At 50.3% G+C, this 27,294-nt stretch overlaps 1 protein-coding gene across 12 annotated transcripts in view; it reads right to left on the bottom strand.

Annotated features, from left to right (window-relative positions):
• Positions 1–27,294, bottom strand: part of ATXN7L1 (ataxin 7 like 1) — a 218,557-nt gene that overhangs the window by 134,719 nt on the left and 56,544 nt on the right. For 11 of the 12 annotated variants that reach the window (XR_012508265.1, XR_012508264.1, XR_012508263.1 and 8 more), the window contains one exon: positions 4,681–4,785. The exons of the other annotated variant lie outside the window; for it this stretch is intronic. Coding sequence is in view for 8 of the 11 variants with exons in the window: in XM_074367642.1 (XP_074223743.1) it covers positions 4,681–4,785 (105 nt within the window). In the remaining 3 variants the exon portion in view is untranslated. The remainder of the gene's footprint in view (positions 1–4,680; positions 4,786–27,294) is intronic. 12 annotated transcript variants of the gene reach the window in all.

The following is a 27,294-nucleotide window of genomic DNA, read 5'->3' on the forward strand; positions in this document are numbered from 1 at the left end:
TCTGAGGGCTAGGGATGCGTGGAGAGTGGGATCAGGACTTCCAAAAGGAGGCAGTTTTCCCCCCTTTTCTACCACTATGCTTATATAACCTCATCAACTCACCTAAGGGACTTCAGAAACAAACCAATCCCTCAAAATCCTAGGTCTTCAGGGTAGGGATTTAAAAAGCATCTAAGGGGCCCTTGCACAGACTGAGGAAACAGGCCCAAGGGGCCCACACAGGTGGGGTGGCACAGAAGGTGGCCTGCAGAGATCCCCCACCCGCATGCCAAGCGGAGGGTCCCTCTGCCCTGAGCAGCCCGCACGCCTGCTTTTTACATCCGGGACACCACCAAAGGGCACAAAGTCAGGAACAACAGGAATGCAGCCAGTCCTGGGAGTGGGGCCTCACGTGACCCCTGTACGGGGAGGTAGCCCAGGCCTGGTGGACCTCGGCAGGGACCCCAGAGAGATGCTGGGAGCTTCGTGGTTTTTCCAAAGGAACTGATGTGGGGGCCTAACGTGAATGTAAACCGTATTCATAAAGCCACAGCCTCAGGACTCCTGGAGATGTAATCATCTTCAGCCTGACAACTCTTGCCTCCAAGAGTGTGGGAAGCCAAAGATGAATCACAGGCCAGAGTCCGTCGGCTGACCTCCACGTGCGCATCCCCCGAGACAGGGCCAGAAACGAAGACAGGAAGCACTTGACTGAATTGGTTTTCCCATTTTTCATAAGAAACATCCAACTTAATAAAAAATAGCCACACTGTATTGACAAGAATAGCTACCCTTTATTTCCTTACTATGTGCCAGGAAACTCTACTTTATCTCTGCTCCCATGGTAAGTCTGGAAGGCAGGAACTATTGCCTTCACTTTAGAGGAAAATGAGGCTCAGAAAGGTCATGCAATTAATCCAAGGTCTCACAGCTAGTAACCAGGGTCTGTTTGACTCCAAAATTCATGATTTTTCCACAATGGCTTTCACTTCTTCACATTACTGTCAATCTCCAAAGTCCCCAGAACCAACTGCCTAAGTATACACATACACACACACAGACACACACATACTTTTTTTGTTTAACTTAACCAGACCACTGAAATCTTGAATGCTGCATGCATCCATCTCTCTGTATACACTACAATCCCTAAAATCAGGAGCCAAGTCACAAGTGCTGAGAAGGAACAAGTTTCCAAGAGAATACACAGTGCTGTTCCCCATCATTTAAAAAGGTGACAAGCCCAGGGTCTTAGAGCTGGGCGAGGCTAAGCTGGGATCTGGCCCTTGGTGTGTTGGGCCCTGGGCTGCATCCCTCCCACCGCACCCCAGCTCTGCTTCCCAGGGCCAGGCCAGTGATGGTGAACGTATTTCTCGGTGCTGGGAATACAGGGCTGAAGAGGTACATCCCTGGTCCTGAGAGGGTCCGAGAAGCTGTTGGATGTGCTGAGACAGTCCACAGATAACTGAAGTGCCGGCAGAAGATGGGAAGTGGCCTAGGAGAACAGAGGTCTACAGATATGAAGGATGAATCACATCCAGCTGGTGGCAATTGGGAAAGACACCATGGGCAGAAGGGGGAGGGAATGACCCTGCGTTCTGGGTGTACCTGCAGGAAGTTGCCTCTCACCACTCATTCTGCACCAACAACCCCCTGTGGCAGGTAGATTACCCATTTTACAGACAAGGTGGAGAGGGAGGAGGCTACCTGCCCCAGGTCACACAGTTAATGGGGGAGTCACGTGAATTGCTTTGTGTGCCTTCAAAGCCCAGGTTCTGTCCACAATAAACTCCAAATGCTGCCCAGTGGAGCCCTGGTGGGTTGGGAGGCCAGGAGTAGGTCAGGGAGGTGGAGCACAAGCCTCCACCCCAATTGCAATCCCTGCGGCTCTGCTATGCACATATATTTATACTGAGGTTTGACAGACGAGGTTCCATTGGAAAGAAAGCTCTGCTGCTAACAAGTTTGCAGAGTTTGCAGCCTCGTACTGTGATATGCTACCTGGCATGTGAGTGGGTCAGGCCTTGGAGTTTGGGACAAGGAGGGCATGTGACCCACACAGGGAGGCAGTGAGGGACAATGGCTGAGCAAGCAGGCAGGCTAAGCACGTACTCCCCTCACTCTGGAGTGATGCTGCCTGCGTTCAAAATCAGGCTCTACATCTGTCTAGCTTCGAGAGCAAGGCACTCCTAAGCCTTAGCCCTTCAAGTTCAAAATGGGGGTCATATAAGTACCTACTTCTTGGGGGTGTTGAGAGAATTATGTGTTCAAAGATAAGGAAAGTACACAGCACAGAGCACAACGCCTGGTGCTCAGCACAATGCCATTCCCATTAACCTGCTGCTGACAGCAAGGCTAGTCACAGGAGGTAAAACAGCAAAAAGACAAATACCAGAAAACTATAGGAGGGATTCTTAGGGCAACTAAGAAATCCTCGCTGCCCCCACAGCATTGCTCTGGTTCTAAGCGCCGCCTCGCACTCTCCTGCCCTTGATAAATACGCGCTGAGAATCCTGGGACACACACCTGAAAGACAAGGGAGGCGCAGGTGCTTCCATCTGCCGAGCTGCGTGTGTCCCCATCGCTGCTTGTCAGCCGTTTCAGCAAGATGCTCAATGGAGACTGGGCTTTGGGTGATGAGATCAGTACCCCAAACCCCCAAACTAATTTCTTGTCTCTGCTCTGAGCAGATGGCCACAAAACCCTCAGCTGTGCCCCTGAGCCCAACTTGCTCTTGTACCAAAAGGCCTAGGACAGAAGGAGGTGCCTGCCTCAGCGAAGCCAAGCCCTAGAGGCCTCTTCTGCTGGAGAGATGGGGTCTTGCCTTGGGCAGGACTCTGCAGGGCACAGTGGGGTCCCAGGGCCCTTTTAGGTTCCTTCCATCAACGATCCAGCCAGTGAATTAAGTTCCCAGCATAGGAATTGATGGTTTATAGGACTTTCATCTGTCTCATTCACTGCTGTACCCCAGTGCCCAGAACAGAAGTGTATCCCCTGAATGAATGAATGACAATCATTCTCTGCACCATGACGAGACAGAAGCTGGGCCGCCGAGGTTCCTCAGTGGCTCACTGACCCGCCAGCAGTGCAGGACCTTCTCACCATTGCTCTGCTCTCATTTCCCCCACCTGTCACCTCAGCTGGCAGCACCACCACGGGGCCTCTGACAGTCTCCCCAGGAGAGCTGTGACCTTTTCTCTCTTCCCAGCAGAAAGGAGGGTCACTGGCTACAGAGTGCTGAGCAAGGAGGTCAGTGTGTGCCCAGCACACAACTTGCTCCTTTCGTGCTTGCTCTGCCAGAAACGAAAATGGTAGAGCTAGAAGCGCCCACGAAAGCCACTGCTCATGGAAGAGACGAGGAAACCAAAGCCCCGAGACACTGAGCAAGTCGCCCCAGTCACAGAGCTGGCTGCTGGGAGGGGCTGGAGACTCAATCTCTCAACAGAGCTCTCTGTCCAGCACTTTCTAGGAACCTCTGTGCCTATGCTGGTCAGAAAGTCTCAGAAAGTACCCCTGAAGCCTGGATTCTCTTTCTATGTATTATAAACACAAAACACACCTACAGCATATACACAGACACAGATTATACACACATATGTAGCTATGTAAATGTCATGTACATATATACATATTCATTAGTGATATTAGGATGAATATAAATAAACTATTCTATAGTCCCAAGTACATTCACTGGAGAGCTTAAATAAGCTCATCTCCTTTTATTTTATACCTATTTATTACAGAACAGTGATAACTGAAGCGCCGGGGGAAAATGAGAAATTCTGCATGTGAGAAAGGGGAAACGTGTAATTTGCAAAAGCGTATTCGATATTATAATTGCTTTGACTTTTTTTTAGGCACAATATGTAATGTGCTTTGAAATTCACCAGTAAAGGGGGGCTTTTGGATTTTTTGTTCATCCAAAGGGAGGAGAGCTTAAGTCAAAAGATCGGAAAATACTGTTCTGGAACTCAGAGCACATTACAGCTTTGGAAAATGGCTGGTCCAACACCCCGTTTGAAGAGAAGGAAACTTCCATCCAGAGAGGTTAAGTCACTTCCTGTCTCAGGTCAGTAACTGTTTATTTGTTCCTAGGGGAGCGACCCGTGGACATTATCTGTTGTATGTCCACGGCCTGCACTGAAGGAGGCCAGCATCTGCTGCGGAACAGCAGAAGGGAAATTCTCACACTGAAGATGTTAAGATACAGAGGGAAAGCAAGTTCCCAAACACGCCTAGGTTATTTAAAACAGGGATGATTCTTGGAAGAGGAGAAGCTGACCCTGTGACTTTACCACTCGCATTTCCCAGGGGCAGCACCCGCCCTGGTGCTGCCCCTCCTGTGAGTCAACCTGGGGAGACTCCAGCCAGCCCTCCCTCTCCAGGGAACCAGATGTCAGGCAGCAAGGCTGCAGGAATGGTTCCTCCAGCCACCACTGCCCCTCCCCTCTGTCACCTGTGGAGGCCACCACCCATCGACCTAAACAGTGGGAGGTTCTCTCTGGTGTCTGGACAGGACTGAGCATTTCAGCAGAAAGACAGCAGCTCCTAAGGTAGTCAGCCTGGGAGCAGAGGCAGAGCCCCAGGGGTAATTCGCCCACGGCCTAGGGCCAAGGCAGACCTGGGGCGGACCCCGAGTGGGAGCACAGGGGAGGGCTTCTCCCTGCTTTCGGCCGGCGGCCGGGGCAGGAGTCCACTTACCGCAGTGGGACTGGAAGACCTGCGGCTTGACGACCTGGTTACAGGCACTGCACACCACGAGGTAGAAGTCGTCGTGTGCTGGGTAGTGGCCAAATAAATGCATATCTGTGGGGGAAAGGAAAACAGGTTGTTTTGAAAAAGCCACTAAGTCTCTGAAGGTGTATGGTTTCTTCTTGGAATATCCTCAGGACAATTTTTCAAACAAGACATGCAGAAAGGCAATAATCCTTATGAAAGGGAATGCGGTTTGTCGTAATGCGGCTCCCCACTCCCAGGAAAGGGACCGCCTCAGACAATCCCTCCTCATTTCCCTTGCAAATGGACAGCTACCACTGTTGGTTTGGTCAGTGGGGTAGGGGTGCCTGGAGTCACACTGTGGGGAGTCACCCTGTCCTGAAAGTGGGCCCCAGTGTTAGCTGGGACCCAACAAGGTTCTAATTATTTTAGGATGGAGGGAGCTCCCCCAAACCCACTGCAATGTAAGCAGAGGCCTCTCAAGTGAGTGAGGGGGTGAGAAGGCCTGGGGAGAGAGGAGTCATCCTGGCCTCAGTAGCTGCCTGGGTTCCCCATCGCCTGCAGGAGACACCAGGGGAAAAGGAAGCATCCAGATGAGTGGCTTGTTGGCTGCTGTCATCACCCATTCTTTATCTGGCAAATATTTACCGAGGGCCTAACTGTGCTGGGGACCATGCTGGATGCCGGGGATAACTGGTGAATCAGAACGAGAGCCCTGCTCTGCTGGGGCAGGAGAGAGAAGCATTAACCAGGAATCACACAAGTCATTGTGTGGTTATAACTGTGGTATGTACCAAGGAGGAGAGGTACAGTGTCCCCTGAGAGTGTGTGGCAGGTGGCCCTAACCTCCTCTGAGGCATTGGAGAGGCTTCCCTGAGGGAAAGTTAGAGAAAGAAAAGGCCGGAGGAGGGAGAAGAAAGTTCCAGGCCCGCCAACGAATGAGACTGTGCATTGGAGGAACCTCTTGGCTGGAACAGAAGAGTAAGTGGTGAGTCCATGAGATGTAAGCCTTGTGGACCGAGGTATAGATTTTGAGCCTGACTTTAAGAACAGTGGGGAGCTACTGAAGGTTTTTAAGCATTGAAGTGACAGGATCAGATATACACTAATAGAAGATCAGTTATGTGGCCTCAGAGACAGGAATGCCTATGTCCACACAAAAAAACTGTCCATGCATGTTCACAGGAGCATTATTCATAATAGCCCAAGGGCGGAAGCAACCCAGACACCCATCAACTGCTGAATGCATCCACGAAATGTGATATATCCATACAACGGGATATTATTTGGCCATAAAAAGGAATGCAGTACTCACACCTGCTACACCATGGATGAACCTTGAAAACATTATGCTAAGTGAAAGGAACCAGTCACAAAAGGTCACACGTTATATGATTCATTTATGTGAAATGTCCAGAAGAGGCAAAGCCATAGGGACAGCAAGTGGGTTAGTGCTGCCTTGGGCTGGGGGGCCTGGAGGGAACTAGGGGGGGTGACTGATAAAGGGTACTGGTTTCCTTTTTGGGTGATGAAATGTTCTAGAATTGACAGTGGTGATGGTTGCCCAGTACTGTGAATATACTACAAACCACTGAACTGTACACTTTAAATGTGTGAGTTATGATATGTGAATTACATCTCAACAAAGCTTTCAGGAGTAAAAAAAGATCAGTTTTGAGGAAACCAGTGGTCACACCTCCTTGGGCACTGCCAGGTGGAGGCAGAGCCCTGGAAGGCACTGTGCCTCTCTCTTAGTTGACTGGCCCCAGAGCCACTGAGAGCAGGATGTTCATTCACCACCCCTGACAGGGTGGATGGAAGAAATAAAAGACACTGTCTGCATTAAAGTGCTTTGCGGCACAGACCTCCTGAAACTTCCTCTCTCCAGCCCCCAACGCCCTTATTTTTAAGATTTAAACCTGTGTCTTTAACGAAAACGACCAAACGTACGATGGTTCCCCCAGCTGCAGGGCGAGGCCACAGGGGAAGCCAAGTTCCTCCTGAAGCAGGGACGGCTTGTTTATAACCCAACCCATGCTTCCACAGCGCTCTCCACTCTGCGCTGCCCCGCTGCTTAGAGGAAACGGAACCGACACATCTGTCCCATGGCCAGGAGCGGAGACCCCGGCTCCCCTTGCCCGAGAGAAGGCTGAAACTGGCCGGGTGAGACAGGCTCCCACTGCGGTGACCCCTCAGATTCCAGGTGCGAGGACCCCGCGTGCCCGCAACGGGATGCAGCCGGGCCAGGGCGCAGGCGCACTGAATCTCTGCATCATCTGCGGCTCCGGGCGCGGCCTGTTATTTCCCCTCTAGGACTCGCCTCTGTTTCCACTCTGACTAAGACTTGTTACCGGAGGGGAGCGTTATTAGTCAGCGCCTGGTAGGCGGGAGGCCCATGGAAAGAGAGGCTGAGAGAGAACCCAGCTGTGAGAAGAGGCCTGTAGTGTGGGGCGGCCCAGGTCTGGCCCACCCAGCGCGTCCCGGCCCCTCGCTTTAGAGCCTCTCAGCACGCGGAGGACGCCTCTGGTCCCGCACTGCTGACACCACCCCCGTTTTCCTTTTTATTTACAGATTATTTTTACGATTTTACTATATATATATATATATATATAACAAAAGTGATCTATGTTCTTTGAAGATAACATTTGAAAAATACAGAAAAGCCAGAAGAAATTAAAAAAAAAAATCACTGGCAACCTTTATTAACACTTTGCATCTCATTTAGATTTAGTCACATTTTCTATCCAGGAACATGTGAAACCAGGAGCTGGCAAGGGCTAAGGCGTTTATTTATTCAACAGCATTTCCTGAGCTGCCTCACATCTTTTCTGCAATAGATCAGGCTATAAAGGAACGAAAGAAACGCATTAAAAAAAAAAAAGCGCGCTCACAGAAGTTTCTTGAGCACCTAATCTGTGCCAGAAGCTGGTCTGGCTGCAGGGGCTGAGATGCAGGGTGCAGGGAACATGTGTCATGCAGGGAGCATCTTTGTCATGTGCACCTGATGATCTGCCAAGGCCCGTCAGGCCTCTGGTTGCTTTCCCACATCTGTATTCCTTCTGAAACCTGTGGGACCTCCCCTCGCCCTCACACATACACTTCTGTATAGTGAGTTGAAGGTAAAAGTTAGGCTGGTCTGAGACTGGCCACCCTGGTGGTGTCCTACCCTAGGCCTCTCACTCCACTGGGACCCTTCCTGGTTTCCTCCAGGGCAGCTTCAACCATGTACACGTGTGCTCCGAGAGTGTCTCCTGTGGAAACCAAGAGGACCTGCTGGCCTGCCTGATTATTCCTCAGTGGCCAGAACTTGGAGTCTCCTCTACACGCTGCCCAGGTTCTAAGAGCCTGGCCGATGAGAGGCAAGATCAGGCTCCTGGCTTCTTGGAAGATCACCACTGCCTGGGGCCAGGCCAACACAGCCAGTGGGCTGCCTGCTGGGGGCCAGGCAGCATTAGCAACTACTATGCCTGGCATCATGCTAGGTATCCTGTTAACTAATTCTCTCTCTCTCAATTTACCACCCAAATAGAACTTTCAGCACACAGTTAAAAATAAAATCAGTGGTGTGTTGAAGTGGGCTTGTACCAGCTTTCGAGAGCCAACTGTGCAAGTCTCTCAACTTGTTTAGTGAGATCAAGGTGGTAGCTTGAAATCAACCAGACAGAAATGGGCAATTACACCACGGAAACAGGCAAACGCTACAAATCGGGTCTAGTCTTTTCTTTTGGAGAGCTGTGTTGTTAAACACTTACCAGTGAACCTCTGAACAAAGATGGGGAAAAAAGGGAAAAGCGAAACCACCTGCAATGACACCACCTTGGGATAACCACTGTTGGCATGTGAATATGTATCCTTCTAGACTTCCTTATGTGATAACATTATCTTAGTTAGTCCTCATAATTAACCCATGAAGTTGCCATCATCCCACTTTCCCGGGAAGGAAGCAAAGGTAAGAGATTCCCAAAGCAGTGATTTGTTAAGTAGGAAAAGATTCCTACTCGAAAGCCCATGCTTCCTCCTTAGCAAAAGGCCACGTCTTTTGTAAGAGTGAGATTCCATCTCGCAGATGAAGAAACCAGTTTGGAAGGGTTTCCTGGATGACTAATGGGTTGTCCCAGGCTCTGAAAGAGCCGCTGGACTTTGCACAGGCCTGGGGTCAGAAGAAGGGGTTTAGAGCACAGTGTTCTTTGCTGTGCAACCTAAGGGAAGGTGCCCAACCTCTCTGAGGGTCAGTTTCCTCATCCATGAAATGGCTCACGGTTCCTGCCTCACGGGGTTGCTACGATGGCTTGGAAAAGCTACCTGGCCTTGTATTTTCTTCCTCTAGGGATTTGGGAGAGCATATGGGGAAAGCCTGAATCAAGATCTTCTCCCCTGTTTTTCAAAACTAGCTCATTCTCTCTCCAGTGGGAGAGTTCTTGCTCCAGGCAGCACATTCTTTGATTTTCCTTCAGGACCATTCACAGGTGGTCTCCTCGGGACCCTGGGGGTCCCCTGACCTGCAGGATTTCCTGTGGGAGCAAGTGTACCATCGTACATGTGTGTGGAAAGATGAGGGCTGAGAGCCATTGGGATAGTGCTCTCTAGAGCTCTAGAGCTGCCATTGGATCTGGAGAAAACGTGCAGAAAGATGATGGGACTCTGCCCAGTTTCAAACACGTGGTTCAACCATCTCTCAGACAGACAAAGCCACGCCTATCTGTTTTGCCCCATTTTGCAACTGCAAACGAATCAACTGTAGGTCAGATACGATGCCAGCCCTGCTACAGCAGTCAGAGGTGACCTCAGTCATCCTCCTGGGCTGATCATAAGCAAAGCAAGAGCACGCTCCATAGCACCATTTTGCAGAGGAGGTTGGTATTTTTTGGTTTCTATCCCACCCCCTGTACACATATGCATACCTATCTTATCTGTCTTTCTATCCACCCATCTATCTATCCATCCATCACCTATTGTTGGAACATGTCCATTACACTCTAATATGTTCTGTTCTACTCATTTTTGTTTCATCTATTCTATTTCATTGAAAAAAAATGCTCACTGAGATCTTGAAATCAATTTCCTGACCCTTTAATGGGTCACAACTCAAAGTTTAAAAAACATTCTTTGAGGCAATCCGGTGAGTTAGGGGCTGAGCCTGAGAGTTAACTGGGGATTTATAGAGGCCCAAGCTGGTCCTCAGTGGTCACCTGGGAGTCTGAAGCCATGAACTGAATCATTAGTCATTAGCTATATGCTGAACCCCATGGTGCCAGCTCACAGGCATTGATCGTATCTCTTGCTCGCTCTGCACTCAGTGAGGCAGGTCGGGGCCTGAACCAGCCACGGCGGGACTTATACTCACCACCGGAAGTGGCATCCTCTACAGACCAGGCTGCTTCTCCTCAAGAGCTGGTTGTGAAAACATTCACCAGCACACTACTGACTAGCACCCACTGTGGCATCACTCTTCCCTGGATCAACTTCCCTAGTTATAGAAAAGGAGAAAATGAGGTTTGATGCAGAAAGGCTCTTGTGAACTTGGGAGGATTATATTAAGAATCCTTATATTAATGTACAAGTATGGTAATGGTATCGATCATTAACCTAGGAACAAATAAACCACAGAGCCAGGTAAACATGTCGATTACTTTCTGTATCAGATGAGCACAAAAAGGCTGCAACTTATCCAGCTCTGGTGGTGAGAAGAGGGCGTGGGGGAATGGAGACTTAAGTTACTCGGGTTCTTTCCACTGTCTGTCAATTTAATGCTTCCTCCTTAGACATTATTCACGCAGATTATTCACAGATTAGTCTCAAAGTATTAAAGTAATGCTGCTTACAAATGTATCACACGTAGGCTATTCTCAGTGCCCCTATTTAAAGCAGGCAGGCCCTTCCTTCTCCTCCTCCTTAACTTCTGGTAGAATTCTCACCTGTGGCCGAGTCAGTTGTCAATAGCATTCATGTTTTATCGACTTATGGCATCCTCGGCCTCCTTCCCGACAGCACGTAGGTTCCCACAGGCCTTGTCTGGCTTCACCTCCCCTGAACACCCCTTCCCCTCACCACCACCCTACTTCCCTCTCCTCTCCCAGATGGCAGAGGAGGGACGGAGGGGCAGAGCCCAGCCAGGGTGGAGGAAGAGGTGACAGAATGGTTCCTATGAAGGTAGAAAAATAACTCTGATTTCCTGGTGTAGTTTATTAACTGTTTCTTAAGTAGATACTGAAAAAGAAATGGGCAAAATGGGAGGAGCAGTTTGTAAACAGCTTTCTGAGGGGACCACTTCTGACAAGTAAAGTTGTGAGTGTATACACTATCGTTGACGTCCAGTATTCACCTGGTGAAAATGGCTGCTGTTAAGGAAAAGGCAGGGTGACATGTCCAATTCACCATTTGTACGGGACCTGGGTGGGAAGATGGCTGGTTTTGCAGATTCAGGATCAAACTTGATGCTGTGTGCTTTTGAATTTGCCCCTGGACACCTTCCAGAGTGCGAGATGTCAGCATCGCAAAGCAACAACTGGTGAGAGCAAAAAGATGAACAACTTAGGAAAGAGTGAGTACGGACTGATTGCTTCCTTTTGCAAGCGGGAACACCAAGTGAAGAATCAGCGGCACAGAGAAGCGGCAAGAAGCACACTCGCTTTGAAGGGAGTGGGACAGCTTATCAGCAATTGGTGATGCTCGCTGTAGACGATCCCGCAGTGGGAAAAGGAAGATGGCAAAACAGACAACTTTGAATTTTAGTTTCTTGGGAAAAAAATAACGCCCCAGAAAATGGCCTCAGGTTTTCCCCAGTCTTTTCCAGGGTTGTGAAACCATCCTGGTTGCTATAGGAATTAGGAAAATGTCAAGGTAGCATACGCCTCTGGTATAACAACAATTTCATAGAATTTTAAAATTATGCTTCCCTTTTTAACCGACTCTAAAAAAAACATTGTAATGAAAAAAATTGAGATTATGTTTATGTAATTTCAACATATTGAGCCCTTTCCAGGGAGGTAAATGAGAGCATCTGCCCCTAGAGGGTAATGGATCCACAGACCTTGGTAGGACCTGCAGATGCGACGGCCCTGTGAAGATGGCTGGATGGCAGGTACCACTGGACTTCCCTGGCAAACTGTCAGAAAGATGAGCTGGTGGCTGGTAGTGGTTTTGATTTGTGGGCTTCCATTTACATAAACTCAGACAGGGGAAGTTATTGGGAAGAACAGTAGCCGTGGTTCAAAGGACACACGACTGCCTCTAAGCAGATCCCAATCCGGACATGGAAGGGCACCTACAAAAATGTGTGCCTCCTCCGGAGAAGCACCTTTCACACCAGGAGAGGCTGTGATTAAGATTAAGATTAATCTTAACATGCTCATGATACAGTTTTTATTAATGTGTCTTTTCTCTCTGCTGGTGGAGTTTTCAGCTGCATTTTAATCACTTATGTCAAATAAAAAGAGTGAGGGGGTATAAAAAGCCTTTCTCCTTTGCTCTGACAGCACAAGTCTATGTGTTCCCCAACTCCCAAATCTCCTTAAATTCCTAGAACAAAACAACGTGGGGTTTTCAAAGCAATGACCTCAGACCTGATGCCTCCCACTCCCCAGCAGAATGTTGAACTCCCCTCGAGGGAAATACAAAAAAAAAAAAAAAAAAAATGCAGTCACTTTCCGTTTTTCAGATCTCTGATAACCCAGGGCCTGACTGTGAAGGCTTCAAAAACAATGAAATCTGGAAACGGAAACTGAAACAGGACTAGAAAAGCACATAGAACAGTGAGCAGCATCAGTGAGGGTAGGCAGGCGGCGTGCGCGGGCGGCAGGCACAGAGCCTTTTTTCTCTTATAAACCAAGGACTCCAAAGGCCCCAGCATCTTCTGGCTGTGGCTGGGCCACGAGGCACTCCCTTCAAGGCTGGAGCCAGGCGCTAGGTCTGGGAGCAGGTGGAAGCTCTCCAGTCTGCCGCATGAACCATCCCCTCCGACTCCCCATCCCAACCCACCCACAAACGCCAACCAGCCCAGGTGGCCACATGAGGCAGCCCCTCCCTCCTTCCCCAGGACCCACATTCATGGTGTATCCAAGCAAGCTGGCTGCACTTGGGTCTGGGGTGTTCCCCAGGCCAACCCTTCCCACCAGCCTCCCCTCCGGCTCCCACTCAGACCCCACAGAACTCCCACCCCCTGGCACAAGGAGGTAAGACAGACAGGATGCAGCTGGACCCGTGGGGTGACTGAGGCCCAGAGTTTGGGGAAGAAAAAAAAAAAACAAAACCTAACAGAGGTGTGCCTTATAAAATGCAGAGCCTGAGAGCTGAGCTCTGGGGTCAGGCAGCCTTGAGATCAAATCCTGATTGTGGTGGTTGGCATACCCCTCTAAGCTTCTGTTTCCTCATCGGGGATTAGACAACATATTTGTGGAGGGGTTGGCACACTGTAAGGATGTCAAACATATGCTGCATTATCATCTATGACTTTCTTTCTGTCTCTCTAATTCACTCATCCACTCCTCTGGGAGGCCTCCTTTGACACGCCCAGAGGGGAGGCAGGGTCTCCCTCCCTCCCTAGCGGCATGCCCTCAGCCACGTGACCAGAGCTTTCCTAAGGCTGCACTGGAGTCATTCACTGGTTTACACCTCTCTCACCAGACTGGGATCTTCCTGAAGACAGGAATCATGACTTACTGCCTTTCCTGTGTCCATAGTCAAACAGTGCGGCATATAGTGGCTGCTGAATAAATGTCAATAAGCTAACGAGGCTGAAGTTCCCAAGAAGCTGATTTACTTTCCATATTCCTTCATTTTCTCTTCTGTCAAAGTGGCAAGTGGTAAATGACAATACATTGTCCTACAGTATCCACACTGCGTAATCCATTTAGATTACGAGGTCAATAATTGTCTGTTCATTCTTTGAGCTCCTTGGAAGACACGTGCTACCTGAAGTCAAGACGGAGGCGTGCTCGGGTGGCCACTGTAGCGCAGACATGGTTAATTCCCACCCCCACTGTGCCAGGACCATGAAGGCTGGCAACTTCCTCCTCGGGCAAACATGGCTACTCCCCGCCCATTCCCAGCCATGGCCCCCTCAAAGCCAGTGTTTGGGGTGGGCTTAGGGTGTTTCTGGGATGCTCCCTCTGGCCCTGTTTTCTGTTTCCTCACCTGGGGCTGCAATGTGTCTGGTACATCAGGACAGTGGGTGAACCTGGAAGATCTAGACTCCTTCCACCTCTTCCTGTTTTAGCTCTGTCCTGCCTGACCCTGGACCAGCACAGCAGGCAGGCTCAGCCCAGGACACACCGAGCCATCTGAGCCCCAGGTAGCGGAGGATCTGACTGGCTGGCCAGCCAGTGATGACCCCGGAAGCCAAGAGAATCATTCTGCAAAGGGCTCCCCTTGCCTATGCCTGGCTTAGGCAGCAGTGCCGACCATCTGCCCCTAAATAGGGTCCCCAGGGATGTCAATGCAGCCCTGACTCTCTCTTTTAAGCAGCTGCAGGGACACCCAGGCTCCTCCCTGTCCAGCAGACATATCTTTGTCCATCATTCCAGCCTGGTCAGCTGGTGGCTTGTGGCCTGACATCCCCACCTCTGGCCCTCAGGACAGATGAGGAACACATAACCACTTTGGTGGGTTGCTAAGTCTTGCTAAGGTAACCTGGCTAAAGCAATTCTTACACAAGGGTTGCTTGGCCTTAGAGACGAGCTGCATGGACAGGACACCCCTGTTTGCCCCTCACCAAGTTGGCCCCTGAGCCCTGGCCCAGCCGGGGAGAAGTTCGGGGAGAAGAGGACAGTATGGGTACAGCATGTTTGAGAAGGGCCTGGAAGTAAAGACTGTACAGTTCACCATGACTCAGTTAGAGAGAGAAAAGAAGCATCAACGTATTGGGGGAGATTCTAGTCTCTTCCCAGGCTTTCCTGCCTAGTGACACTTAAAGAGTAGACAAGTGGAGGGGCCAATGATGCCCTGGAAAGGTCACAAGTCGCTGCACACTCCCTTCCTTCCCAGGCTCTCCCGCCTGGGTCATTTAAGCTTCAGCAGTCACTTAAATCTTTACACCAACATTGTCGCCTACTTGAGAACCATAGTTGGTATAATATTTGCTTTCACAAAATCAGAAGGGCCCCTGGCATCTGCCCTTGCCTCTTCTTCAGCAGGCCTTGCTTTGTGTCTTTGGAATAGGCTTTTCCTCCCCTGAGCCTTCCTGGTGAGAGAAGTTTAAGAAGCTTGTCTGTGAGGCCAGTTTCCAGCCAATTCGGGACGACTCCTCCCACCTCCGTCCTGGGGCATCTCCTGGGTCCAGGTTAGGTCTCCTGGCAGAGTCTGTGATGCCTTCTCTCTTTCCACCTCCACCCAAAAGAGATCTCTGAGGAGGAGGTGGGGGCCATCTTTCAGGAAAGGGGCCAGCAGGTTTGGGGATGAGGACGTGGTGACCCACACAGGACGTTCTTCCTTACAAGACGTGCTATGATCAAAGAGAATTTCCAGACTGAACAGAATGGTTGTTACTGAGAACAACTTAAATGGGTTGGGGAAATCAATAAAAACGTCTCCTCCGGTGTCTTTTCATACACAATGGTCCACTTTCCTGTTGTGGCAAGCTGAGTCTGAAGGATGGACTAACTGGTCCCCTAGTTCCCTTCCGGCTCTGCAGTTATGATGACTGGTCTGTCAGGGAGTGTGTCAGGAGAAGAACGCGTGTGGCAGTGGGGAGGAGGGGGAGGAGGCCACACCCGTGTTACAAGGGAAATCCTTGGAAAAGGTAAATAGAGCACAAAATCTGAGTGGTTTATTCTTAAGAGGAGTTAGTGAGGGCTGCCTGCCCATCTACTTATCTACCTATAGAGATAATACCCACATAGATGATAGCATCTGTATCATTAAAAAAATTTATTATTGTATTATTTAATTATTTTATTTTAGCAGTGGGAGGAGGTAATTAGGTTTATTTATTTTTAGAGGAGGTACAGGGAATTGAACCCAGGATCTCGTGCTTGCTAAGCATGCACTCTATCACTTGACCTATACCCTCCCCACCCTATTATCTGTATCATTTCTATCTATCAGTCATCTCTCTAGATCTATCTATTCTATCCCTATCTCTGTCTATATCTCATCTACCTCTCTGTCATATCTGTCACATCCACCTCTCTGTCATACCTGTCATATCCATCTCTATCTCATCTATCACCTCTCACCTTTTTATCTCTCTCTACTATTTCTCTTCCTGTGTTGGGAAGCATTATAGTTTTGAGCACCAAGTGGTTCTGAGATGGACTTAACTCGGTCTCAGTCTGGTTTTTTGCTACAAATGCTCCATTTTGGGGTGACAAGGGTGAGATACGGCTTTAAAAATATAAATAAAAATCTTAAAAATTAAATTTAAAAAAGAACCTAGACAATGGCCAAAAAAAATCAGCTGGTTTTCAGGGGCTGCACCGTGAACCTCACGAGAGCACGGACTAAGCCTCATGCACAGCTCCATCTCCCCCATTTCCAGCACAGGAGCCAAGCAGGAGTCTGAATCGAAGCCCTCCCCGAATCCAGCCTTCTCTCTGAAACCTGAATAGACTGTAGGCTTTCAAAAGACGCTGCTCTGAGCACCCCTACGCCTGCCATCTTGCTTCTTGAGACTCATGGGCCTAGAGGAAAAGAAAACCAAGAGCCCAGGGCAAAGGGACATGGTGGGTCTGGGGTCCCCTGAGGTCTGTGGGAGTCAACCATGCGGACTGAGGCCTCTCACAGCCCTGCTCCAACCAGAACCATGACGGGAGCAGCACTTCCATGAGGCCCTCAGTCACTGTCTAGAGGTAAACTCAGAAACTGTCTGGAGGGGCCAGACGGCATCCACCTCAGAGACCCTCCACCCATCCCAGAACAGCAATCTGGGCGAGTCCTTGGATGAGGACCACGCTGAGAGCAGAGTCCAGAAGAAGCCCACCAGCAGCGCCTCCTGAATGCGGGAAATGTGACACTTTTAAAGGCATAAGCAGAGGCCTCCAGGTGACGCCCTGCAGCAGGCCTCAGCTACCAGGTTATTGCTACAGATGCCACCGGAACATGCGGCGGAGAGTGCAGGGTCACGAAAACGCCCACCCAGAAAGTTGAGGACACGCAAACCCCCGCTCAGCGATGGGGGTCCCATTAATGCTCCGCCTGCAGATTCGGGGATGAAGAGGCTCAGACTCAGCACCAGTCAGACTGTGGCCAGGCACGCGAGGCAGTCCCAGTGCTTGGTGGCCCTGTGGGGTCCCACGACAGTGGGGAGCTGAGTCCTACTCAGAGGGTCTATGGTAAGGGATCTCTGGGTCCTGTGGCTCCTGTCAGTGGCTTTGAGTGCAAAGCAGAGCTGGGTTACCCGTAACTGGCAAAGAAGCGGCAGCGATATTTTTTTCCCTTTTGTCAAGGCTATGGAGCCCCACATGTGCCCTTTAAGATTACAATGATCACCCAGATGATGCTGCCAGAGCTCAGAGGTAAACGTGCCATTTGGCTCTGTTATGAGAGGCATCCACTTGGCATAGCCAGAGGGCAGTGGTGAGAACTGCTTAATGCCCCTAGGAATCAGTGTCCGAAGCACTCAAGCCATCGGGACAGCCAGACTGCAGGAAGTGGTGGACAGATATCCCAAGGCATCCCCCTGGGAAAGGGGTGCCTATGGGGCAGGGTTGGGGCAGAGCCACTCCAGCTGGACCTACCATGGCAGCAGTGCTTGTAAGGGACAGGAAGGACCTTTGCTCTAAGAAAACGAAGAGGTGCTGAGCATCCTCACATCCAGGCTTCTCAAATCAGTCACACTGACTTGGCAACCATGCAGATGTGCTGGTGGTGGCCTTCTGAGCACTGTGGCCAAGGAAGAAAAAAATCCACCATAGAGAGGATTACAGAAACCTATTTTAATGTAATGGAAAAAAGGATCGATCAGCTGGAGGAGAAAAATCACAGTGTCTTCAATCACAAATCAAGCATGAAGCTAGTTCTGAGCCCGGGGAGAAAAGGGAGATAGACTCTCAGCGAGGTTCCTGAGGCTCTGGGATCCAGCCCTGCCCCCAAGTCCCAGGTTCAGTTGCTCCCACGTCCTCCCCCATCACTGCCCCTCCTTTACCCTAATTCCATCCTCACCGAAGTCCTGCACATCCTTTCAGGCCAGCTTGACTGAGACCTATTCCAGGGAGCCTTCCCTGCTTCCCACAGAGACAATTACTTTTCTCTGTATTTGAACAGTTCCTTGCGTTTACCCCTGCACTTAGCCCACTGTACTGGGGGCTTACGGATAGATATACCTATCTGCCCCCATTTGTACGCTGATGTTTTATATACTGACTCAGACATTTAACAGTCAAACGTTAAGATGGTCAGAAACACGCTCAAATGCTTAAAGGAGTGCCAATGCCTCAACGGCCTTACTTTGGACCAAGGGACCACATAGGAGACAGTGGGGGCAGCTGTGGGGCAGTGGGATAAGCAACTAATTCCTGCTCTGCCTTGAGCCGGCTGTGCAACACTGGGCAAGCCACAGGACCTCTCTGGATTTGCCTTTCCGGTTCTGGAAAAGAGTAGTCATTTCCTCCCCACAAGATTGCTGGGAGGATTAAATGGGGTAACTTATGCCAGTGCCAGGATTTTATAGGTACTCAAATGTCCATGAAATTGAACTGAACTGTAGCCTGAACTGAACTAAGTCAAAAGCCAAAGACTTGCAGAAAAACATTATTTTACAGAGACAGCTCAGTGTCATGCTTAGAAGGCAGGCTCTGGAGTCAGCCTGCCTAGATTTTACTCCTAGCACCACCTCCTTGGAAAATTCCTTTGGGCCTCAGTTTCCTCATCTACAAAATGGGGATGGTAACATTAGGCCAGCTGTCAGTATAAGATGGGGCAACACACATTCGATGTCTGGTGGTTGGGATGCTGTCAATATACGTTAGCTATTACTATGATTTGGAATCTAATTTTGCAAGATGGGACTTTAAGAAAACAACCCTGTTTCACTGGGAGCAAAACAGTGAGTGATGAGAATAAAATTATTATGTTAAAAGCCACCGGATCTTGCACTTTCAGTCATCAAAGCCATAGGGTGAGTAAACAGTCAATGAGGGTTTCTTAAAGTGTGACTATTACCTGTAATTTGGTGGCCGAATATAGACTGACCTTGTCTCAGATCTATAGAATGAGATTCTCTAGGAGTGGAGCCCAAAAGGATGCACTTTAAACAAGTTCCTCAAGGGATGTGATAAACCCAAACAATCTGTCCAATCACTGTCCAGGAAACTACTAAAGGGGAGACACTCACCGGTACATCCAGTGTTAGTTGGCTCATATGAAACCTCTTGCTGGTTAAAAGGTTCTGCCGGCCAAGGGGGAGGAGTTTTCTGTACATGTAGGGGTGCCACTGTGGGTACCCCTGGCATGTGGCTTGGTGTGCTCCTCTTAGGTACCTCTGCTTGTAAGCTCTTTGGAACTATGCATCAGAGACATGGTCCAGTGGTGAGCTGGAGTAACTGTGTGCCTCTCTTCCCAATTCCACATTTAGTGACTTCACATTGGTCGTTTGAAATTCACCATAGTGGGTGTATTAACACCTCGGCAAGGCTTCCAAATCAAGGCTCTTAAATTCGTTCAGAGAGCCGGTAGACCAGCACTCCACCAGTTCTTATCCATAATAAAGTTCCATTCTGGAACCTAAACTCTGTGGAAGGTGGTCTAGGGCACTATATTTAGGTCCTTGGATTGACTGGGGCCAGGTAAAGCCTGGCTTCTGAAAACCCATCTAAAAAATGATGCTAATGGTGTTTGGGTATTCTAGTTCTCGAGGTTTGGCTCAGGAGAAGACCTCCTTTGTGCTCTGTGGTTAGATCCTAAACCCAGCACTGGGCTGGCTATCCAGCAGATCGCAGTCCTGATACCCCGGGGGAGAGGAATCAAGGTGTGGATGCTTCAGGGCCAAGCCCTCATCACCACTGGAAAAACACCCCTGTTCTCCCGAGGGCTGCCCAGTGGCCAGCAAACCTGCAGGGAAGCCATTTATAACATCCAGGCAGAGCAGAGTTCTGCAATAAATTTCTCTCTCATTCCCTAGAATAGGGCTTCAGATATAGGGGTGGCCCCGCTAAGCTTCAGCCCCAATCCCCAGCGTGCTGTTCAGACACCCCCAGCTGACTTTCCAAAGGTCACCCATTAAGAGCCGTAAGCCCTGCATTCGGCCCTGTTTCAGCAGATACGGCCGTGGGAAACACACACTTTTCCTCTGAATTCCTGCATTCAGCAGTCAGGTGAGTCAGGGGGAACTCAATCCAATTTCTCAGTAAATCCTACTATGCTCTAGAAGGACACAGTTTGAAAAATCTATTTTTGTGCTTTTATTTACTTAAGGTCTGCATGCCTGGGGAAGCTTTTTCATAGTGCCATCAAACTGCTTCTCACTTACCAGAAAAAAAAAATCACCCACCTTCCTGGAACACTACCAGCCCCAGCACCGCAGTGCAGCCTGCTCCTCCAGCCCCCGCAGGCCTGCAGCTGGCCTCCCCAGCACAAATGCCATCGGCAGCCCTGGGGAGAGCGGTTTTTAAGAAGAGGCTTTCCCAAAGCAAGTGCAGCTCTGGGCGCTCAGTTTCCGGTGGCAGGAGGCTTCCTCTAGCACCCTGCACAGCTGTCCCCTTCCAGGGCTGCCCAGGGTGCGTGTATTTTTGTTTTCCTGGTATAGATGCTGTGTTCAATCCAGATGAACAGCCTGTCTCTGTGGGGTCTGCACCTGCTTTTTTAGAGGCTTCCCTAGTAAACTGCTAGGGGCAGGGCCAGGTCTCGTTGGACAGTCTCATCTTTCCAGAAGGACCAAATGCTCGGATCAGAAGATACATGTGCTCAGGGCGTGGTAAACTTAGACCTGGTCTCCAATCTACCTCTGTGTCAAATCTGCCCAGTTGGGTCACCATCTTCAAAGAAGACTCTTAACTGGACCCCAGTGCAGGTCACACACCACACTCTCCAGCTGCCAGCAGTGGTGGGTCTTAGAGGGGCCCCAGACACTGTCCTGGGAGGCTGGGGAGGGTGGTGATGGAGGGGTAAAGGCACATATACCACAGGCCCTTTCCAGGAACAGTTGAAGAGCCCCTCTTCTCTGCCCTGGCTCTTTCCTCAGCTTCCCTGGGGCAATCACCCCAGGGACCCAGATCCCATCCAGCAGAGGGACAACTCCGGCCCTGGCTGTTGAGAGAAGATGACCGTATCTGGGGCTTCAGACCTCTTCAGTCACTAATTTGTCAAGGCATAAGACCTCTCTGGGTCCCCAAAGCGCCCCGGCCCCCGTCTCCCCCAGTGAAACAAGGCTATGGGACGAGGTCTGTGGCAGCATCTCTCACTTTTAAGGTACAGATTCTTGGCTTGTAGCCAGACGAACTGAATTAGAAATTCTAGGAGTGAGTCCCAGGAATCTGTATTTTGAAACAATACAAAGCTTCTCAGGGGAGTTTGATGTAGCAGATCAACCCAATACTGGGCTAGACTCCCCCAAAGGTCCCTTCCCATAAAAACAGTATCATTTTAAATGGTTTCACCCAGTTACGAGCCGAGAGGGGGAAGGGAAAGCATGGGAGTGAGACTCATCTGTCGACCTGCCTCCCCAGCAAACAGAGAAAGGGCCTGAATACTGTCCCCTCTCTGGTCCAGCTGAGTGGCCACCAGCCAACCACAGATGGCAGCTCAGAAAGGGGCCACCGCAGGGGAGGGATGGGTGGAGCCCTGGTTAGGTTTCAGCCCCACCTTACCCTCTAGTAGACAGGACTCCTTTGGTGAGAAGAGGAAGAGGAAGAGGAAGAAGGCGGCCTTCAGCCAGGGCACCTGGGCCCAGCCATGCCCCTGAGGCCAGACAGGCATGGCCCAGGTCTCCTTTCTGCCCTGGAGGCCCTATCAGGTCCCCTAGGCTGCCTTTCCTGCACTGATGTGCCTTTCAGGATGAGTGACAGCCGGGCTGAGCCCAACTTGACCCAGAAAAAGGCAACCCTAACCCCTTGATGTGAAAAGACAGAAAGGGCCTGACTGTCTCATCTCTACAAAAGCCTGATGAAAGGGGCCTCCCGAAGAGCCAGCACAACCCACCCCGTTACCAAGGTAAGATGCAGAAACAGTGTTAAGTTCGGAGAAGAGCGGAGCTCTTGTTGGAGATGAACGGAACTGTGCCCCCTCCTTCCACCCCAGAGGAGATAAGCCTCCATTCCAAGTCACAAGGCAGGGGCAGGACTTCCGGGGCAGCCCTATGAAACCACTGACATGCCAGCCTGACGTTTCTACAAACACTGATGCCATGTGGTAGGTGCCGGCCAGGGTCTGGCCTATGCTAGAATCTTGAGAGGAAGATTTATTGATAAAATAATATTATTGAAAACAACATCCATCACTGCAGCCAACATTTCCTATTATTTATTTATTCCCTGGGAGGCACTGCGCTAAGGGCTTTACACTGATTGCTTCATTTAATTCTCACAGTAGCCCTGCAGGGGTGACAGTCTCTCCGTAGAGTATCTCCAACCAGTATCTCCATCCACATAAAGATAAGGAAATAAGGAAACAGAAGCTCAAAGAGGGTAAGCTATTTGCTCCCTGGTTCACAGCTTGGAAATGGTGGAGCCCAAATGTGAACGCTGGTCGGCTGGCTGATTCTCCATGCCCAGGCCATCCTCCCTTTCCAAAGCAGATGGTGGCTCGAAGGAAAGGAAACTGTGGGGAAGTGACAGGAACTCCGAGGTTGGTTATAAGCAAAGACCTGTGGAGGAGCTTTTACCAAACATCCAGGGACTGATGTAGTGTGGAAGCAGCACCATCCACCCGAGGGTGTGGCCGGGACAACGTGCACTCTCAAAACGATGAACAAGCCAGACAGAAGAACATACTGTTATCATGAACAGCTAATCTGTGCGCGACAGCCAGAGGATAGGACAGCATGAAGTGACGGGAGAACCGAGCAGAACAGGTAGAAAGGGCCAAGGGAGCCAGGGGAGGGAGTAGTGAACTGGGCGGAGGTGGCAGGTGGTTGCTTTTGGAGGATAATTTACATGGACAGGAGGGAGGATCTTGGAGGGGGCCCCTGGTGCTGAGAGGCAGGAAGGGGGACACTCATGCCTCCTGTGTGTACACACACAGCTGATGGCACCTGCGCCATCGGGGTATTGAAGGTGATTCGGTGCAGGAAAGAGGAGATTGCCACCCACTGCCCTGATCAGCTCACAGACCCATTCATTCATTCATTGATTCATTCATTCAACACTGATTTATTGCCATTACTATATGCCAGGCACTGGGGTTCAGAGAGATGAATGAGATAATTCCTGCCCTTAAGGAGCTCCCAGTCATTAAGGGGAGCTGGCCCACGAGACGGTATGACATGTGATAAACAGGGAGCGTACAGAGTAGGGCAGCAGCAGAGGGTGGAAGTCTTCCCCAGGGGACCCCAGGGGTGAGTCCTGACAAATGAGGAGTCTCCAGGCAGGCTAGGGTGGAGGGGTACCTCAGGGAGAGGGAGAGCAGAGGAGTGAGATGGTGTGACCTGTTCAGGGTGCCTCAGGTAGGTGAGCACAGGAGAGATGAGGATGCCGGGAAGAGGCGCGGAGGTGCGGAGGTCAGACTTCACTGTGTGTGTGTGTGTGTGTGTGTGTGTGTGTGTGTGTGTGTGTGTGTCTGGAGGAGAGTATGGCGAGCAGAGATGGAGTGGGTGTTTTGGAGGTGATGCTGAGCTTGCTGGGACAAGCCTGGAGGTGAGGAGGCTGCTGCACTGGTCTAGGGGAGGGTGCTGGTGTCTGACCTGGGGGCAGAGCCTGCAGGGATAGAGAGGATGAAGGATCCAGGAGACTGTTCGCACTGACCCTCTGTGGGAAATGACCTGTAGCTTTCTGGCTCAGGATACTGGGAGGAGGGAAAGGCAGACGGGAATACAGCAGGAGGGCATGCACGGTGCTAGGGACTGAATGACGACCGCCCAGACTCAAATGTGGACAGCCCAACCCCACTCCACATGATGGTGTTTAGAGATGGGGCCTTTGGGAGACAGGTTTAAAGGAGACCATGAGGATGGGGCATGCATGGTGGGATTAGTGCCCTTGTAAGGAGAGGAAGAGACACCAGGGCTCACTCTCCCTCTGCCATGTGAGGATCCCACGAGAAGGCAGCTGTCTGCCAGCCAGGAAGAGGGGACTTGCCACGCTGACACTCTTATCTAGGACTTCCAGCCTCTGCAACTGTGAGAACTAAGTTTCTGCTGTTTAAGACACCCAAGCTACGGTATTTTGTCTGGCAGCCTGAAGGACTGAGACAGAGGGGGCCAGTTATATTTGTTTTGTAACCTACTGAATTTGAGCAATTGATTTGCAGTCCAAGAGGCAAGCTGGGGGCACAGAAAGACGGAGATCGTTGTGGGCATGTAGATCTTCGGGAATGTGGTGGGGGTCAGACTCTGAAATGATGCTGTGGACAGCAGGCCTGAGGGTGGAAAGTAGGGAACCCCAACCAGGAAGGGACAGAGGAGGGAAAGAGGCTGGTGCAGGAGGCTGAGAAAGGACGCTCACAGAGAGGGATGCTCAGAGAGGCAGGCAGTGAGCCACAAGAAGGCACCGAGGAGGACACAGGCAAAGGAGTCCAGTGCAAAGACACCTCAAGTAAGAAAACGGTGCAAAGCATCAGATGACTCTGACAACGAGGAGCAAAAGCTATCTGGAGGGCAAGGTGAGGTGTGGAAGCCAAGTGGCCACTGCTGGAACAGGAACAACCAAGGAAGTATGATTGGTTTACACATATTTGAACAAGGTTGGCATCTGCAAGGGGCCAGGAGAGGCTTCTTTGCCCTTCTGGGGTCTTTGCCTGGCCTCCTGAGCTCCATCGCTCAGCCACGCCCCCTGTACATGGGAGACCCCGTCCCCCTCTGCCCAACCCGCCGCCACAGGTGCCCTCGAGCTGCCCGCAGTGATAGCAGTTAGCAGGGTGCCGACCGTGAGCCTGACACCGCGCTGCTTCACAGATGTCGCCTCAGTCTCCTGAAGGAGCTCGTAAAGGAGGCTCACTCAGGCCCAGTTTACAGGTGGAGAAACTGGGCCTCGGACAAGTGAAGTTACCTGCCTGTAGTCACACTGCTAGTAAATGGGTCAAAGTCCACTCTACACCCCGTCTCTAAAGGACCTGTCTCATTAATGTCTTCCTTGAAAGAGCCGCCCCCTACAGACCCTGCACACTCCCATCTGTGGAAAGAAGAGCCCACGCCTTCGACAGCCACTCCTGAGGCAGATCTTTGCAGAACGACCCCCATGCGTGTGCTCTCCTGCAGATGCACGTCCCTCCATGTTCCCTTCCCACGTGATTCTGGGCTGTCATGGACCTCGCTTTGGCTAATGGGACAATGGCGCATGTGACACAAACACACATAAAGTACTTGTGCCCTGGGGTTTGCCCTCTTGCTGCTCTTTGGCACCCTGACACCTCACGTGAAGAAGCCCAAGTTGGCCTCCCATAGAACGGGATTGACCAGCATCCTAAGCACCAGACAGACAGGCACGTGAGGCCACTCTCGACCATCCAGCCCCAGCTGAGCCGTCCACACCAGAGAAACCACCCTGATGACCCGCAGAATCATGATAAGTGTTGTTTACTGTCTTCAGCTATCAAGTTTTGGGGTGGTTTGTTTCACAGCAAAAGCTGAAAGTCTTGAAAGAAGGCCCAAACTAGCTTCTCCTTCGAGCTCTGAAGCAGTGGTGGTGAATCCTAGGATCTCTGCAGACTCTGTCAGCAGTGGGAGAACCACTCCAAGACTACAACACCACCCTCGGCCTGGAGGGGCCTTGGGCTCCTGGAGGGAGAGGGGAAAGGGACAGTCTTCTGGTTACCTCCCCTCAAGGATGAACACTGGGCCTGCCCCCAACCAGCAGGCGGCCCCTGGCAGGTGCCAGGTTATTTGGGGACAAGGTGACACAGTTGCATGCCTCTGCCATACTGTCCCCAGCCTAGTGTTTTTCCACTGACGAGAAAGGAAGGAGATCATCTCTTTAGTGAGCACTACTGCAAAGGCTTCAAGACAGCATTTCATCAAAGGGTGCTGGAGGAACTCTTTCTGGAGACTGCAAACCCAGGCGTCTCCAGCCCCACCTAGCAAGGAGCCTGCTGTTTCCTTTCCCAGAGAGGAACAAAAATGAATGAGTAGCCAAGAAAGCTAACCTGATCAGTGGCGCATTGATAAAGTCACAAAATCCCTCCCTCCTCCAGTCTGGACCCACTCTCATGGTGAACTATTATGAGACGGAAGCATCGACTAATTAGAAGCATCTCTGGGACATGAGAAAAATCATCACCAGAAATGCCTGAGCAGAGAGAATTCCTTGTTAAGAAGAAAGAAAACAACAACAACAGAAAAATGCAAGGATGTCACTTTCCCCAAGCGTATTTATAAAGGGAGGAGGAGGGAAGAATTAATTAGGACAGGAGCGTCTACCCAAGTGACAAAGAAGACACAATTATTTTTGCTGCTTTTATAGACCAAGTGCCCCTTCCAGGTAGGGACAGACTCCCAATGCCGCCCACCATTTTGAAAAATGACTTGGAGTCTTTGCTAGTTCTAATGAAGCTTGAAACAAATATGGTTCTTTTGTTTATTCCCCCTGTTTGCAAAGCCCTAGCCGCCCATCAATAACATCACATCACTGTCTGGATTATTTATTTCTCATTGCCCAACCTATGGGGCATAGGAGAATTTTTATGGAGCCAAAAAGTGAGGCATTTTCTCCCAACGGGGTGTGGATGGAACTCTCCGGGACTGTAGATCATGACCCGTTAATCGGCTGGGTTTTGACAGACAGGACTAAGGCCCAACTTTGGGCAGAACAAAATGCTCGGAGAGTCAGAGGCTCGATTTTGGTCAGACCCCCTGCCATTTAAAAGAGGTGAGGTCTTGGGCAGGTCCCTTAACCTTGAGAAAATACGATAAAACGAAGGGGTGGGTTAGTGATGGATACATTTTTTTCTTTTATTGTAGCCAAATAAATAAGCACATTACATAAGATCCACCCTCCTAAATGCTGAAATATACAGCACTGTTAACTATAAGCACACTGTTGTACAGTCCGTCTCTAGAACTTTTTATCTTGCATGACTGAAACTCTGCACCCACTGAACAGCAACTCCCCACTTCCTCCCTGTCCCAAGCCCCTGGCATGCTACCCTTTGTTTCTGAGTTTGACTACTTTGGACACCTCACGTAAGTGGAATCCCACAGTGTTTGTCCTTCTGTGGTTTATTTCACTAAGCATGATGCCCTCAAGTTCAAATATATTCTATTCTTATAACAACACTGACATGGTACTCACTGTTTGCATGGCAAGGAGTTACGTACATTAGCTCATTTCATCCTCACAAAAAGCCTGTGAGGTAGAGTATGATTATTATCTCTTCTTCAGGTGCAGGGGGTGAAGGAAGGTGCCCAGGCTCAGCTGGTGTGAACATGATAAACACGGCATTGTTTCTGTACACTGTGAAATTTTTATGCTAGGCAAATAGGCTTACAGAGATACTGAAGCCACCGAGGATGATGGCAGAGGCTGGGACAGACAGAATACACAAGAGGCAGCGTCTGAGGGATTCACCTTTGTGTAGTTCGAA

This window comes from Camelus bactrianus, chromosome 7 (assembly GCF_048773025.1).
Source record: "Camelus bactrianus isolate YW-2024 breed Bactrian camel chromosome 7, ASM4877302v1, whole genome shotgun sequence".
NCBI classification, from domain to species: domain Eukaryota; kingdom Metazoa; phylum Chordata; class Mammalia; order Artiodactyla; family Camelidae; genus Camelus; species Camelus bactrianus.